Genomic DNA, 17,075 nt, shown 5'->3' with positions numbered 1-17,075 from the left:
TGAGTTCTGCCTCATGTTTTCATTCTTTGAACAAACTAGGACCCAGAGGCTGTGTTTCATACTATAAAGTCACTCCTCTCAGAAAGCTCTAACACAGCGGTTCTCAATCTGTGGGTCGAGACCCCTTTGGGGATCGAACGGCCCTTTCACAGGGGTCACCTAAGACCATCGGAAAACACATATATAATTACATATTGTTTTTGTGATTAATCACTATGCTTTAATTATGTTCAATTTGTAACAATGAAATTGGGGGTCACCACAACATGAGGAACTGTAATAAAGGATCGCGGCATTAGGAAGGTTGAGAACCACTGCTCTAACAGCCTTGGGCAGGTATTAATAAAAGTCATTTAAACATTTTAAAGAGCACACTAACAGAATGCAAGAGAACACAAAGGGAGCAACTTCTGAAAGGAACTAAGAAAGTTTCATATATGAATATTTGAGTTTGACCACAAAAGCAAGTGGGATTTTTCTCATCTCTCCTTTCCCAGTGGTTCTTAACCTTGGCTGCACATTAGAATCACCTGGGAATCTTTTTAAAATCCTGATTTCTGGGCCTCATCCTCCGGAAATTCTGTTTCTTTGTTACTAATGTTGTGGCCTCACCCCATAACAAAGAAACAGAATTTCTGGAGGATGAGGCCCAGAAATCAGGATTTTAAAAAGATTCCCAGGTGATTCTAATGTGCAGCCAAGATTGAGAACCACTGTTTTAGAGATTTAGGTTATAGAGATCATTCAAAAGATGAGAGGGAAGAAAGAAGATTGGGTAAAATCAAGAGGGCTGTGGAAACAAATGGATGAGGTCTTCATCAAATAGATAACCAGGTTTCAAGGTTTCTGAAAACTTCCAGCAATGACGGTGTCATTCCCCAAAGAATATTAAAAGAAATCAGATGTTAATGGGAAAATTAATTGTAAAATGTGATTTGTAACACTTGAAGCAAATAAGCTAGTAGGTTTTTGTATTCTAAGTTATTTGGTTGCTAAGTGATAGCAAGAACAATTCCTAGGACTTTGATCAAGTATGCACTGACTTGAAATTGTTGTCTCATAGTGTTATTTTCTCTCTCTTCCTAAACATAAATACTTTAAGGCAGCGGTTCTCAACCTGTGGGTCGCGAACGCTTTGGGGGTCGAACGACCCTTTCACAGGGGTCGCCTAAGACCATCGAAAAATACATATATAATTACATATTGTTTTTGTGATTAATCACTATGCTTTAATTATGTTCAATTTGTAACAATGAAAATACATCCTGCATATCGATTCATAACAGTAGCAAAATTACAGTTATGAAGTAGCAACGAAAATAATTTTATGGTTGGGGTTCACCACAACATGAGGAACTGTATTAATAAGAATCTATCAAGTTAAAGATCATTCTAGCCATCATCATTCAGATCATTCTAGCCATCATCATTCTCAACTTTCTCTGCAACTAAAAGAAATATGACTTTATAAGAATGTTTTATTTAAGTTTATTAAAGCTAATCAAAAAATTAATGTAAATATGCTAACCTGGAGAGCATGACTCATTTTGTGACATAGCTTCAGACTCATCTTTTTCACCTGAAATATCCTCTTCATCAGAGAGGACCAAAAAGGCTTCTTTTGGCAAACTCTCACTACTTTCTTGTTTAGATGGTGAACCAAAAGAACTTTCCATCTTCTCTTCCAAATCCGGATTTGTTTCATCAATTGGAAGAAGACAAGATTTAGAAAAGCAAGTAAGTTCATCTTCAGCAGGTGCAAGCTTTTCCAAAATAGGAATAATTTCATCTGTCTCCATAGAATCTGTACTTTCTAATATATTCTCATTTTTGTCATCTTTTATAACATTTTCACTAATGGATTCTGCAAGGTCTGCAGAATTTTCCCCTTCATTCTTTTCACTTTGGTCAATGTCCATACTGCTAGATATATCCTCCTCTCCAAGAACAGGTTCTGTGACAGCATCTTCCTCTACTTTTTCATTTTCAGGAGGTGGAGCAGAACAAACAATTTTATCAACTGCTTCTAGAGTTTCTTCAGCAGCATCAATATTACCATCAGCTTTTTTACTCTCATCAAATGAGAAAATTTCATCTAACTTTTCATCATCCCCATTTTGTTCAAGAAAATCATCACCTTTATTGCTACTAGGTTCTGTATTGTCAGTGTCAGGAACTGGCACACAAACTGGCACAGAACTCGATTCAAAAGTGGAATCAAAGGCTGATTCAGAAGTTGGTTTATCAGCAATTGGTTCATCAGAGATCAGATCACCAGAGGCCAGATCACCAGAGATCTGATCACCAGAGGTCAGATCACCGCAGGCTGGACCACCAGAAGCCAGATCACCAGAAGCTGCATCATCAGAGGCCGGTGTTCCAGAGGCCAGATCATCAGAAGCTGAATTCTCAGAGACTGGATCACTGGAGACTGGTTCACTGGAGACCAGTTCATCAGGGACTGGTTCACTGGAGACCAGTTCACCAGAGACTGGCTCCCCAGACATCAGTTCACCAGCGACCAGCTCACTGGAGTGTTGACTGGCAGCCATATCTGAGTTTTCAGTAGAGACCCGCTCATCGGAGACGGGTTCAGCAGAGGCCGGATCACCAGAGGCGGGATCACTAGAGGCAGGCTCATCAGAGGTTGGAATACCAGAAGTGGCATCACCAGAGATGGGATCACTAGAGGTGGGATCACCAGAGGTTAATACTTCAGAGGCCGTATCTCCAGAGGCTGGCAGATCTCCAGTAGCCAAATCACCTGAAGGTGGATCACCAGGAGCTGGTTCAGTGGTCACTTTAGAGTTTAGTTCAGGAGTTTTACTACTAGGAGACAAAGATTCATGCTTTAAATCATCATCTGAATTGTTTTTTACATTAACATTTAAGATACAAGGTGTTTCTTTCCATTCTGATTTACTTTTCTCAGGATTAAAACAAAGTTCTTCAAGGCCATTCACCTCATCCTTGTCATTAATATAATCCATATTCTCCAAAGGTGAGGTTGGGTCCACATCTCCATTTTCATGATTGCCATTTAACAGCTTGACATCAGTTTTCAACAATTCTTCTTTGACCTTGTACACTGCATCCAGTTGTTGACGATCACTCACTCTCATTGTTTTTCGAGCCTTAAAGACTTTTTTCTGAGGTTCTTCTATACTATCCATTTTGAATCTTTAAAAAGAAAGAGAGAGACAGAGTTTAATAATTGAAACTTGAACCAAGATGGCATAGGTAAACGCCAATACTCACTGCCTCCCACAACCACATCAAAATTACAACTAAAATACAGAATCACCATCATTCAGAACCACCTGAAATCTGGCTGAATGGAAGTCCTACAACTAGAGAAGTAAAGAAGAATGTACACTGAGATTGGTAGGAGAGGCGGAGGTATGGACCGGGCTGGTCAAACACCCACATGTGACATTTTTGTCATCGGAGAGATATCTAAACAGTGGAGGTCTCCTGTGAGGATTAAGGGGTCCCAGCCCCACACCAGATCCCAACCCAGGGTTGCAGGGCTAGAAAGAGAAGTCTTCGTAACTTTGGGCTATAAAGACCAGCAGGGAATGTGACTGCATAACATGGAGGCTGCTGGAGACCCAAGCAGTTCCTCTTAAAGGGCTGGCAGATGGACTTACTCAGACTCACTACCTCTGAGGACCAGCACTAGCATAAAGGCTTGAGGGGATCCAGAGAAAAGTGGGGAGGAAATGGATTGTCTGGCATAGGAGCAACAACTTGGGGGCATTTTTCTGCCAAACAGGGGTTCTTGCAGGGTCACTGTTCCTACACTGAGACCTCCTTCATCACAGAGTTGACTGGCAGTCATATCTGAGTTTCCATCAGACTGGCTCACACTGTTCACTCCACCCTGGTAATTCCCTGAGACCCCACACCACCACATTTGCAGCCTCACTCAAGTTGTTTACAGAGGCTTTTCCATATGAGTGGCCTGTCCTGGCTCAGGCATCAAACTTAGCTAAAACCTCTCAAATAAGCAGCAGCAGACGTCAGCATGCCACTGACCTATCAATAAGAAGCCTAAGACCAACACTAGCAGCAGCTTTCCTTGCTTCACAGCTTGGCCTTGCCTGGGTACTTCCAAGCCCACCACAACTAGCAGCCATTGGCAGATCACTCTGCAGTTCCTGACAGGTGGCCCTAGGCAGTGGCTAATTTTGCAACCCCCTGGAGGTCCTGGTAGACAGCTTCAGATTTCACCAGATTATAACTCTACACATCCATGAGCAACAAACTCAAGGGGCAGAATCAATGAACACCAAAGCCCCACTAACGCAAGTCCTGCTCCATAGGGGTGTCCCATACACAACAGCTCTTCTGCTGTAGTCGCAGCTGGTCCTCACAGCCAATTGGCCTGGAGGTCAACTCCTCCCAGTGATGCCAACAGCAATCAAGGCTCAACTACAACAAGACTGTGCACAAAGCCCACACAGGGGCACACTGAGAGTGCCCAGCTCAAGTGACTGGGGAGGCTGAGCCAGTGGGTCCTATAGGAAACCTACTTTAAAAGGACGCACAACCAATTCCATTAGACATAGCAGCTCTACCTAATCTAGAGAAACAAACATAGGGAAGCAGCTAAAATGTGGAGACAAAGAACTATGTTATAAATGAAAGAACAGAAGAAATCTCCAGAAAAAGAACTAAATGAAATGGAAGCAAGCAAACTACTAGATACAGAGTTCAAAACAATGCTTATAAGGATGCTCAAGGATCTTCATGAGAATGTCAAAGACATGAAAAAGGATCAGTCAGGAATTGAGCATATACTAACTGAGCATAGTATTTAATTGAGCATATAAAGAATAATGTACAGGGATTCAACAGTAGAGGATGCCAAGAATCAAGTCAGCGATTTGAAATATGAGGAAGCAAAAAACACCCAATCAGAAAAGCAATAAGAAAAAAAAAGAATCCAAAAATATGAAGATAGTGTAAGGAGCCTCTGGGACAACTTTAAACATACCAAAATTCGTATTATAGTGATGCCAGAAGGAGAAGAGATAGCAAGATATTGAAAACTTATTTGAAGAAATGATGACAGAAAACTTCCCCTACCTGGTGAAAGAAATAGACTTACAAGTACAGGAAGCACAGAGTCCCAAACAAGAGGAACCCAAAGAGGACCACACAAAGAAACATCATAATTAAAATGCCAAAGGTTAAATAAAAAGAGAAAATCCTAAAGAGATTCAATCTCAAACAGCAAGAGAAATGCAGTCAGTTACCTATAAGACAGCACCCATATGAATGTCAGCTGAATTCTCAATAGAAACTTGGAGGCCAGAAAGGTATGACAAGAAATATTCACATGATGAAAAGCAAGGACCTACAACCAAGATTACTCTACCCAGCAAATCTATTATTTAGAATTATAAGTCAGATAAAGAACTTCACAGACAAGAAAAAGCTAAAGGGTTCATCATCACCAAACTAGTAATTCATGAAATGTTGAAGGGTATTCTTTACGAAGAGGAGAAAGAAGAACAAGAACAAAAATATGAACAATAAAAACACACCTATCAACAATTGAATCTAAAAGTCAAAATAGACGAACAAGGAATCAAATTAACAAAATAAACTGATTAATAAAATAGAACCAGAGGCATGGAAACATGAAACTGACTGACAAATCTCAGAGAGAAAGAGGTGGGGCGGGGTGGGTGGCGGGGGAGATTAACCAAAGAATGTATATGCATTACCTATGGACACAGACAATACGGTGTTGAGGCCTGTGGCATAACCAGGTTGAGCAGGACAATGGGAGGGAGACATCCGTAATACTCTCAACAATAAATTATTTTTAATTGCGATAGAAACTACCTAATTATAGACTCACTACAAATTGATCTTACAAGCATCACTTCATGTACTTTTGAAATAATGATCTATAGAAAGCATAATAATCCTTGCTGCATATTAATTTTTATATTCATTAGATTTGTGTATTATAACATTGAGAACAGGTACAGTCCACAGAAGATCAATTACTGGAAGTATTAGAAAAAAGTTGACTAACTTCTAGTTTTCATTCTCAGTAAGCTAATGGGTTTAGAAAGTCTGATGGTAAATATAAGCTTAAGAAAGTAGATGGAAGTAAAAAAATTAGACGGAGAAAGAAAAAGAAAACTGTAAGAGAGTGAAAACAATAGGGGAATGGGAAAGAGGTATAGAGATAAGAAACAATGGAGGGAAATTCAAGAAACACATAGATTGTATTTACAACCAAGCATATCTAGATTAACAGAACTAAAAATATAGCAGTAAGAGACTGCCATTAAGAAAGTGAAAAGGCAACTTATACAATAGAGGGAAATATCTGCAAATCATATATTTGCAAATAATGCATTTGATATGATAACTTGCATCTAGAAAATATAAAATGCTGTTACAGCTGAATAACAACAAAAATGTTTAAATGGGCAAAGGACTCAACATTGCTCTAAAAGATACTCAAATAGCCAGTAAGGCAATAGAGAATAAGGAATATTAAAAGAGGCTTAACATCATTAGTCACCAGAGAAATGAAAACTACACTAATAAAAGAGAAACATGCAAATTGACCATACCTTCACTACACCCCAAGCCACGCCCACCAGTCAATCAGAGCCACTATATGCAAATTAACCCAACCAAGATGGCGGCTGGCAGCCAAGGAGCTGAAGCAAGCAGGAGGCTTGGTTGCCCCGGCGATGGAGGAAGCCAAGCTTCCCCCGCCTGCCCTGGCTGGCTGTGGCCTCTGCTAAAGGCAACAAAGTTTCAATGATAGAAGATAAACAAATCCCAGACACCTGCTTCCAGCCAGCCTCCACTGGGAGCTTGGGTGGCTGGGGGCTGTGGCCAGCCTGAAAACAGCCATCAGTCCCTCACCCAGGCTGGACACACCCTCATGGGGTGAGGGTCCCTGCTGGGGGGCTTGACAAGCCTGCAAACAGCCATCAGCCACTCACCCAGGCTGGCCAGGTACCCCAGAAGGACGCCCCTCCCTGAAGGGGGTGTTGCCAGTCTGAAAACGGCCCTCAGTCCCTCACCCAGGCTGGCCAGGCACCCCAGTGGGACCCCCACCCTGATCCGGGACACCCTTCAGGGAAAACCAGCCGGCCCCCACCCATGCACCAGGCATATAATAAAAGGGTAATATGCAAATTGACCCTAACAGCAGAACGACTGGGAATGACTGGTTACTATGACACACACTGACCACCAGGGAGCAGACGCTCAATGCAGGAGCTGCCCCCTGGTGGTCAGTGCGCTCCCACAGGGGGAGCTCTGCTCAGCCACAAACCAGGCTGACGGCTGCCAGCACAGCAGTGATGGCGGGAGCCTCTCCCACCTCCTCAGCAGTGCTAAGGATGTCCGACTGCAGCTTAGGCCTGTTCCCCGCTGGCATGTGGACATCCCCCGAGGGCTCCTGGGCTGCCAGAGGGATGTCTGACTGCCAGCTTAGGCCCGATCCCCCGGGAAGCGGGCCTAAGCCAGCAGGTGGACATTTCCCGAGGGGTCCCAGGTTGCGAGAGGGCACAGGCCGGGCTGAGGGACCCCCTTGAGTGCACCAGGCCTCTAGTCCTATATAATAAAAGCCTAATATGCAAATTGTTCAACCAGGAGTTCGACCGCTCACTATGACGTGCGCTGACCACCGGGGGCGAAGTGGAACATGGCATGCGTCAGCAACGTGATGCTGGCAGCGGGCAGCAGTGGAGGCACTACTGGCCCCAATGGGCCCCAATGAGAGTAGGACCACGGCAGGATGGTGGAGCAGGTGAGCAGGCGGCGCCAGGCCAAGGTGGGTGCGAGCGGGGGCCCAATCACCCCACAGACGGCGACCAGCAGTGGCAGTGGGGGCGGGGCTGCTGCCTGGCTCCCAAGCAATGAGGGAGCCAATCGACCCACAGATGGCAACCAGTGGCTGGCAGGCCCTGATTGCCCAATCGGTGCTGAGACCTGGGCTGGGATGGGGAACTGGGGGTGGGTGGCAATGACCAACCTCCCGTAGTGCCGAGCAGGGGGCTGTGACCTCTCGCCAGCTACCTGGGGGCGGGGGTGACAGGGATGGAGGTGTGGTGAGAATGAGGGATGTCTGCCAAGCTTGCTCTCACTCCCCCTGCTACCCTTCCCCAGGATACCAGGGCTCATGCCCACAGGGAAGTTTTATGGCTCAGGTGCTGGGCACCCACAAGGAGCCCGCCCCCACACAGCATCTTCTGAGTGAGCCAGGCCACAGCCGCCGGGACCACAGGGGCTGGTCGGGCTCCCCATGGGTTCATGCAGGAGTTAGTCTGCGAGGCTGGCCTGAAGAGAGTATGCTGCCTGCCCAGTTTCCACACAGTGCTGCTGGGTGGCCCAGAAGCCCACACTGCACCCCAGCCCATGGTGTCCGACCGCACTCACCGCATCTCTGCGTGGGGACTCGGGCGCTGTGACTCAGGCGGTGGGGAGCACGTGTGGGCCCGGAGACCCAGGTGCTGCCCACGGCCCAGAGGTCAGCTGAGACCTGCCCTTCCACGCCAGATGCTCGCGCTTCAATCGTGGGCCAGGCCTAGGGACCATACCCATGTACAAATTTCATACACTGGGCCTCTAGTCTGTATATATAAAAGGCTAAGTGACTGACGGTGCATCCGTCTGACCATCCACTACATATGACACGCACTGGCAATTTAAAAATAAACACTGACTCGTGCATGCACAATACATATAAAGCTCTCACTTGTACCAATCGCACACTTGTGTTTCGATCTGTCATTGTCAATCATGACTTTAATTGTTTTTGTTGAGATTAAAGTTAAAGTTGTAAATACTTCATCACAAGGGAAATTAGTCAAGCGCTCTGAAAGTGTTTTTACTCTTAATATCATATACAGGGAGATATTAGAATAAGTTTAATCAATTTATCAGCCATTGTTTTTATCAATGTTGTTTTTACATCATGTTTTTGTTTTTATATCATGTCTTTGTTGTTATATCATGTTGCTATTGTTTATTTATTAACCAATTTATATATTATTTTCATATGCATTTTAGTAATTTTCTGACACTTCTATTATAGAGAAATATTTCTTCTATTTAATTTCCTTTCAATGTGCATGAATCCGTGCACTTGGCTGCTAGTAATGACTATAATTAAAGAGAAAAACAGGATGTGGACAAATTGGAACTCTCATACAATGGTGATAAACTCACACAAAGTTGTAAAATGGTGCAGCTGTCTTAGAAAACAGTCTGGCAGTTCCTCAACAGGTCAAACATTAACCATTACTTTTCGATCATTCCTTTTTTTAAAGTATGTATGTAAAGCTATAAATTGCCCCCTAAGCACTGCTTTAGCTACATCCCACATTTTGATGTGTTATATTTTCATTGTTGTTCCGTTACAGTATATTCTAATTTCTATTGTAACTTCTTTCATCGGTGAGTTATTTAGAAGTATATCCCTTTAAAAAGTAACACATTATGACCCTATGAAGCTCATTAAAAAATGTAAGGTTGGTTTCATACTCAAAAATCAAGCGGTACAGATTACAAGTGAGTCATAAAGCATTATGGTTTGTTTTTTCAGGCCCAACCAGGTGTTCATTTGATAAAAATTAGAGCCCTAAGGCCTAATACCTCAGAATGCGTCCTTATTTGGGATAGGGTCTTTGCAGAGATAATCAAATTAAAATAATGTCATTACAATGGGTCCTAATCCAATAGGACTGGTACAGAGACACACACAAAGCAAGAACACCATGAGATGATTAGAGTTAGGCTGCCACAAGCCACAACTAGAAGAAAGGTCTGGAACAGATCCTTCCTTAGCTCCTTCAGAGAGAATATGGCCCTGCTGACACCTTGATTTCACACTTCCAGTCTCCAAAACTGTGAGACACTAAATTTCTGTTATTGAAGGAGGGAAAAGCAATGTGATTCATCACATAAACAGAATAGAGTGTGAAATAAACAAAAGATCTCCACAGACAGAGAATATTCATTCATTTGACAAAATTCAACACTGACTCATAATTAAAACTCTCGGGAAACTTAATAGAAGGAAACAACTCAAATATAATAAAGGATATCTGTTAAAAAAAAAAAAAACCTACAGAAATCATACTTAATTGTGAACTAAAATCAGAACCAAGACAAGGATGCTCTTTCTCAGCATTTCTGGCCAGTTCAGTAAGGCAAGCAAAAGAGGGTACCAGATTTGATCCCAGAGAAAGTCAGTCAGTCACCAGTCTATAGTGGAATAAAACAAAAGTCCTTTAAGGACTAAAATGTACAAGGAGCAAGAATAACGCTTTCACATTCTACTACCCAGTAGGAATGATGGTAGGAACACTTGCCTTGGCTGGAGGAAGGAATAAAGCAGCCTCTGAGTTATCGGAACTTATTTGGGGCTCACAGGCAGGCCTTAATGTTACTATACACTGACTTGATGCTTACGACTAAGTCATATTGTTCTCCTGTTGGACACAAAACCATCCCTACATTCAAATTAGGTAAGGTCACAACGCAACCCATAAAATATCAACCATTTCCCTCTATAAAATGAGTAATGGCTACTTCTTTATCAATTGCAGCTTTATCCTCACTGTAGTCTGTCCTCACTATAGATAAGACTTATTGAGATCCAAGCATAGAATAGCCCCCACATTCTGACAGCACCCAATCCAGAGTGAGGTTCTAGTTCCTCAAACCTTCCCCAAAATAACCCAATCTATGACCAAATCCTATACTAGAATTTCTTCTAACACCCTCTTACTAATGTGCCTCACAGTTTCCCCTGGTAAGCATTCTCTGTCACTGCAACAAATAATAAACCCAACTTGTTCAATTATAGGTATGTTCCCAGTGTTCCATTGTTCCCTTTAGCTGCAAGTCATAAAACAATGGCCTAGCCTGCTTGCTGGAGGTCAATACAGCTTGAGAATCTACCACTTGTCATAGTACTTCTAGATTGTGATACATTATGCATCTATTCTGTCAAGTTAAGAAAATTACTGTCCTGACCAGTTTGGCTCAGTGGATGGAGCGTCAGCATGCGGACTGAAAGGTCCCAGATTCAATTCCGGTCAAGGGCATATGTACCTTGGCTGCAGGCAACATCCCCAATGGGGGGTGTGCAAGAGGCAGCTGATCGATGTTTCTCTCTCATCGATGTTTCTAACTCTCTATCCCTCTCCCTTCCTCTCTGTAAAAAAATCAATAAAATATATTTTTTAAAAAGAAAATTACTTATATATTTCTTAGCTTGCTAGCCTTTTAATTTAAATTATGGAACTGAGTAAAACTATTTTTTAAAAAGTATCTTACAACCAAGCAGAAACTTCAATGCAAAATTATTATAGGCACTATTTTAAGGATTATTAATTGCAGTCTAAAATTTAAATTTCAAGTTTCCCCCCCATCCATTCCAAACTCATACTAACTGAAAAATTTTCTGTAAAGATGATACAATGCAAATTTTGTAGTCACTTTTCTCTGCTGACTCCAAAGATACAAAAGAATTACATTTAAATAGAAGTATAATTATTCTTTAAATATTTTCAAATACTAAACGGCAATTCTTTTGAACTTTGACCTCATAATATCCACATTTCTCAGCTGTTATAGGAATAGTTGGCAGTTATTACTAGTTGCATTGAAAGCAAGCATTCCTCTAAAAAAGTTTATTTTCATAATTTTTAGTAACTCCATTAATAACAGGTTCATAGACAGAAACATGGATTTGAACTCCAGTTCTCCCATGTACTTATGTGACACAGGGTAAGTTATCTAACATTTTCATTTTTAGTTTCAGCTACCTTAAAAAGGGAGTATCAGCCCTAACCAGTTTGGCTCAGTGGATAGAGCGTCGGCCTGTGGACTGAAAGGTCCCAGGTTCGATTCTGGTTAAGGGCATGTACCTTGGTTGCAGGCACACCTCCCCAGTAGGTGTGCAGAAGGCAGCTGATCAATATTTCTCTCTCATCGATATTTCTAACTCTCTATCCCTTCCTCTCTGTAAAAAATCAATAAAATATATTTTTTTAAAAAAAGGAAATATCAGTACCTGCAACAGAAGTTGTGGTGATAATTAAATGAGATTCTATACATTAAGCACTTAGAATGATGTAAGCAATTCAAAAAATGCTATCATAATTGTCTATGTATATTCAGAATGTTTTAAGGCATAAACTAGACAACCTGAGACAAATTTCTCTTAAATATTTTTATTTTATATATTAATTAGAAAATCCAACATGCAAACATCAGCTCCAAATAACATTTAATAAACTGTCACCACCAAATAACATTTAATAAAAATAAATACAATACAAGCAAGTTGTTTTATCTACAAAATTGCCATTCAATTCAGAAATAATAAAGTACTGTACAAAGAATTACAGAATAACTACCATCTATCCCCACAAGGGAGCACACTACAGCCATTTACCAGATACTTCATGGGTTCTAAGTACAATGAAAAACAGACAAAGCAATAAGGAAGTAGCATGAACAACCAGTTCAAACTAGTTCAGACATATCCATGCAAACCAATCAGCATGTTTTTAAAAATCTATTTTGCATAAGCAAAATATATTTAAGAAAGACACACATTAGAAAAGGGTGTGTTATCTGCAAATAAGTTTCCATGGCTGTATTACCAGAACAAAACATTTTTAAGGATCATTTTAAGTACCGTCATCTATAACAGATGCCATTCACAAAACTATTCTACAAAAGAAATACTACTTTTTTAGGTGGCAACACTACAACCATGAAGTTCTCACATGCCTGTAATTCATTTTCCCCAAAAAAAGCATTTATATTTTACAGTAGAAAATGTCTGCCATATCTAGATATAAATGTGTAAAATGTGATGAACTTTCTGCTGAAAACATTCTTTTATGAGGAAGATAGTCAAAAGAATATTTTTAACGTAAATATATTTTCATAAAGAAAATAGTTTTTAAAAATGTTTTTTAAGTCTTTATATATTTAGATTCAGTAACTCTGGGGAAATACTATCACTAATAAAATATTTTTGTACAGCATTAACAAAAGTTTCACCTTTACCAAAGGAATTTATATTTAAATAACCAAGAAAGGTGTGTTACCTGCAAATAAGTCTCTATATCTTGGAATTATTTTTCAATTTTAGGGTAAATTATTTTTAAGGAAAGCCCAATGAGCCTCTTCTTCTTTAAGTGAAAACATTATTTTCTTCTCTGCTTCATCCCCCTCCACCCACTCCTTTCACTGTACTTTCTAGCAAAGAGATCACAGCTATGAAACAAGAAAGAGAAGTCTTTCCAAAAGCTGTTCTGTCTTAGCCTACAATCTGCCTGCTCAGAAAGCTCAAAAATTTAAGTGGCTGTTCAAGAGCGGCTCACTAATTCAGCCAATCAGTAGCCAGCATTCTGATTCCTGCCCAGCAACAGGAGACAGACAATAAGGTCAGAGAAACATAGTTAAAACCTGGACCTGCAATATTTCGGTAAGGTTCTTTTTCTTTGTCTGATATAAGTAATCTAGAACATAACTGCATAAAATCCTAAATACATATAAAAAACATTAAACATACCCTATACGTAAGTAAGATTTACACCTTTAATGCTATTTTAATTTATCTTCCTTTAAATGTCCAGGCATGTTTCCAGAAATACAAATCAATTCCCTACCTGGGGAATGAGTCAAACATGGACATATAAAACAAGAACATACTTTTCTACACAACAGGTTAGAATCTGCAAAATTCAAATGTAAATTTCTTTTAAAAAATCGTCACTATTATTTATAAAACATTTATAACTAAAAATCCAGCGAACCCTTAAACCTAAATAACACAAGATTATTTTCATTCCCACCTATTACTATTGTTAAAGATTGTCAATTCCAAAAATCAATAGTATTCTGGACCCAAAGGTTTATTATGGATAGCAATATAATGTATTGTTGTCTACTGAACTATGAATATCTATTTCTTAACAACCTATATTGCATTGTAAGTACAATTACTACATCCTTTTCTCCTTAACTGCCTTTCACAGCAGGTTGCAAAAAGGTTATATGAGCTCTCCCCTTTGAAAGCAATAAAGCAAAGGTGTAGATTAGAGAGTAAACATTCATGTAAATTGAGGGGAATTTTTTCTTTTATTACAAAATTCTACATTCCTTTAAAAGCACAACTGTAGAATAAAAATAGGAAATCCATTCAAAGAATATATTTTCTCAACTTCACTATCTATCAAATTTTAATAAACAACTTTTTTAAATCTCATTTTTTCTCCTTCTGTTACAGATGAACCTTGTCATTTTTCAAAACATACCCAAGAGGGAACTTGCTGCAGCCATACTCTTAGTTTATTAAATCTCCCCATAGGCAAAATAAATCAGCAGCTGCTTGAATGCTTCAGTCCTGAGAGACATGAAATTCACTGTCTGATTGGCTCAAAGCAGTAGTTGCCTAAAACCAATCAAATATGTGCAGCAGAACCTTGCCCAGCAACAGGGGAAGCAGATGCGGGCAAGTGCTTTATCAAGAATCCAAATATTGTGAAATGTGAAAACTTACGTGAACAATGAAACTGAAACATATTTGTAACATACCCTCAGTTCATTGTCTGAATAACACTCTAAAGTAGGATTTTCCTGATTAAATAAACAAGGGTCTATACAACTGCTTTCCAAGCATCTTAACTGACAAAACAATAGGGAGTGCCAGGACTGTTGGTTCAAAACGCACAAACATCAAACACTATATTAACTCAAAGTTATGGATACCTGGTGAAGTACATTTAAAAATAAAACTTAGCAAAAACTTACAAAATGTTAAGCAAAACCATTTAAATGAATCTGACACTTCTATCTTTGACACAGCACTCCAATAGCATTCATATTGTTAACTGACATTAATATAACAATCTAAAAGGGGTACTAAAAATAATTTTATTTAAATTTTGAGTTTTCCTTAAATGGCTAAAATAAATATTAGTCAATAGACCTGACTAATCATGGCCTACTCATAAATAATCACTTTATGCTGATTTCTATACTCTTAGAAATACAACTCTGCTACTAGATTTTTAATTGCTCAGGTTGAGAACTGTGTGATTTTATTTTGCATCCCTAAATTTTAAGTATTTCACAACAATCCTGAAAATAAAATCATGAAGAATAATCAGTGTATTGCACAATAAATGTTAATAACCTGATTATTGTTTACTGCTCATTAGTGAGACTATTTATTGAACCTGATAATACAATGTTTCATCCACTTTGATACTTATCTACTCAAATTTCATATACAGACTTTCAAAATGTTTATCTTAAACACTGGATATCTCATCATCTATTAATACTTATTTTTCCAAAACTATTAATAAAGCATTATCACTACTTTCACTACTTCTGTTTCATATGCTGATTCTTTTGCTTTCTAGATGTTCTCTCTCCCAATCACAAAGCACTGGCAATATTTACTTGAGGACCCAGAGCACTAACAAATTCAGTACTCGGTGATCATGACATCTGACACTTCAAACAACCGAATAATCTGTCATCAATCTAATAATATTATCTGGGTATCAAAATGTGAACATAGGCCCATAGGTGAAATATCCCCTAACTAAGTTTTTTAAAATTTACAATGAAAGAAATGGGTCTGCTTTACCAACAATTCCCTGGACAAAGCAGGAGTAAATCATGCTCTTAAAATTTTGGTTACATCAAAACCAGAATGGTCACTATGTTAATTTGTTGTATTCATTGCTTTGTTTTGTGAAATACTATGGTAGTCTACATGAAAAAATTTCAAGATACCTTAAAATCACTTTTCCAGGTGTATTTTGGGTATCATTCTATTATACAAACAAATTAAAACTGACCATATTTTTTAAAATGCAATTTTAGAATACATTTATCAAATTACATCTTCTTAGAAAAATTAGTTATTCATCAAGGCCCTACCTTCTAGTTTGTCCCACTTTCCAAAAGCCAATACCACCTAGGCTGACAATGAGTGAAGTAACAGAAGGCCATGTTTTTAACTCAAGGGTCCTCAAACTACAGCCAGCGGGCCACATGCAAATACAAATATTGTATTTGTTCCCGTTTTTTTTACTTCAAAATAAGATATGTGCAGTGTGGGAGAACCAAGATGGCGGCGTAGGGAGTAGACCTGTGCGTGCTGCCTCCCACAACATCATTGAAACTACCAACTATAAGACAAACAACCACCATTCAGAACCATGGGGAAGTTGGCCCATTGGGAGTTCTACAACTGGAAGGAAAGAAAGAAGCACAGTGAGACTGAGTAGGAGCTACAGAGGCGCCAAAAAAAGAGGTACACAGTCCCGCGCCAGGTGGGCTGCAACTGGATGCACGGTTTTTTATCATTTGGAAGCGGTTACGAACCCTCCAATCCTCTGGGCTTGCTCAGGGCGGGTCCCTGAGGCCCCAGGCCCCACGGGGAGAGGCAGCTGCTCGCAGGCACTGGGGGACACGAAGTCCCGGTGTCCCGGAGAGGCGAGGAAACAAACGCCGCCATTGCTGTTTGCCCCGCCCTGGCGACTTCCTGAGACCTCACCCTACTCAATTTACATCCCCATCCAAGCTGTGCCAAAGGTACAAGAGGAAATGTCTGCGCTTTTACAAACTCTCGAATCCACTGAGCTGGTTCGGGAGGGATCATGAGCCACCAGACCCTACGGGGAGAGGTGGCACAGCCTTGCAGCGGTCAGAAAGCGAGGGAGGCTCTGTCGCACGACTGCTCGCCTGCACTGGGGGACGCGAAGCCCAGGTGTCCCGGAGAGGCGAGGAGCCGCGGAGACGCCGCCATTGCTATTTGCTCCGCCCTGGCACCTCCCTGAGACCCAGCCCTAATCAATTTACATCCCCATCCAAGCTGTGCCAGGTGCACAAAAAGACCCACCTGCGCTTTTGCAGCCTAGCCCAGCAAATTGCAGACTTCAACTCCTCACACCCATGGGAGACGCGCTCAAGAAGCAGAACCAGGAGAACCAAGATGGTGGCGTAAGGAAGAGACCTGTGCGTGCTGCCTCCCACAACAACAT

At 40.6% G+C, this 17,075-nt stretch overlaps 1 protein-coding gene across 3 annotated transcripts in view; it reads right to left on the bottom strand.

The window, feature by feature from the left end:
- The window catches only part of ATF7IP (activating transcription factor 7 interacting protein), a 116,343-nt gene that overhangs the window by 59,354 nt on the left and 39,914 nt on the right, over window positions 1–17,075 (bottom strand). For all 3 annotated transcript variants that reach the window (XM_014451714.2, XM_023750057.1, XM_023750056.1), the window contains exon 2: window positions 1,529–3,180. In XM_014451714.2, coding sequence (XP_014307200.1) covers window positions 1,529–3,173 — 1,645 coding nt within the window. In that variant the 5' untranslated portion in view covers window positions 3,174–3,180. The remainder of the gene's footprint in view (window positions 1–1,528; window positions 3,181–17,075) is intronic.

Source organism: Myotis lucifugus, unplaced genomic scaffold (genome assembly GCF_000147115.1).
Source record: "Myotis lucifugus unplaced genomic scaffold, Myoluc2.0 scaffold_10, whole genome shotgun sequence".
Lineage (NCBI taxonomy): Eukaryota > Metazoa > Chordata > Mammalia > Chiroptera > Vespertilionidae > Myotis > Myotis lucifugus.
This window is presented reverse-complemented; position numbering and strand designations above follow the sequence as displayed.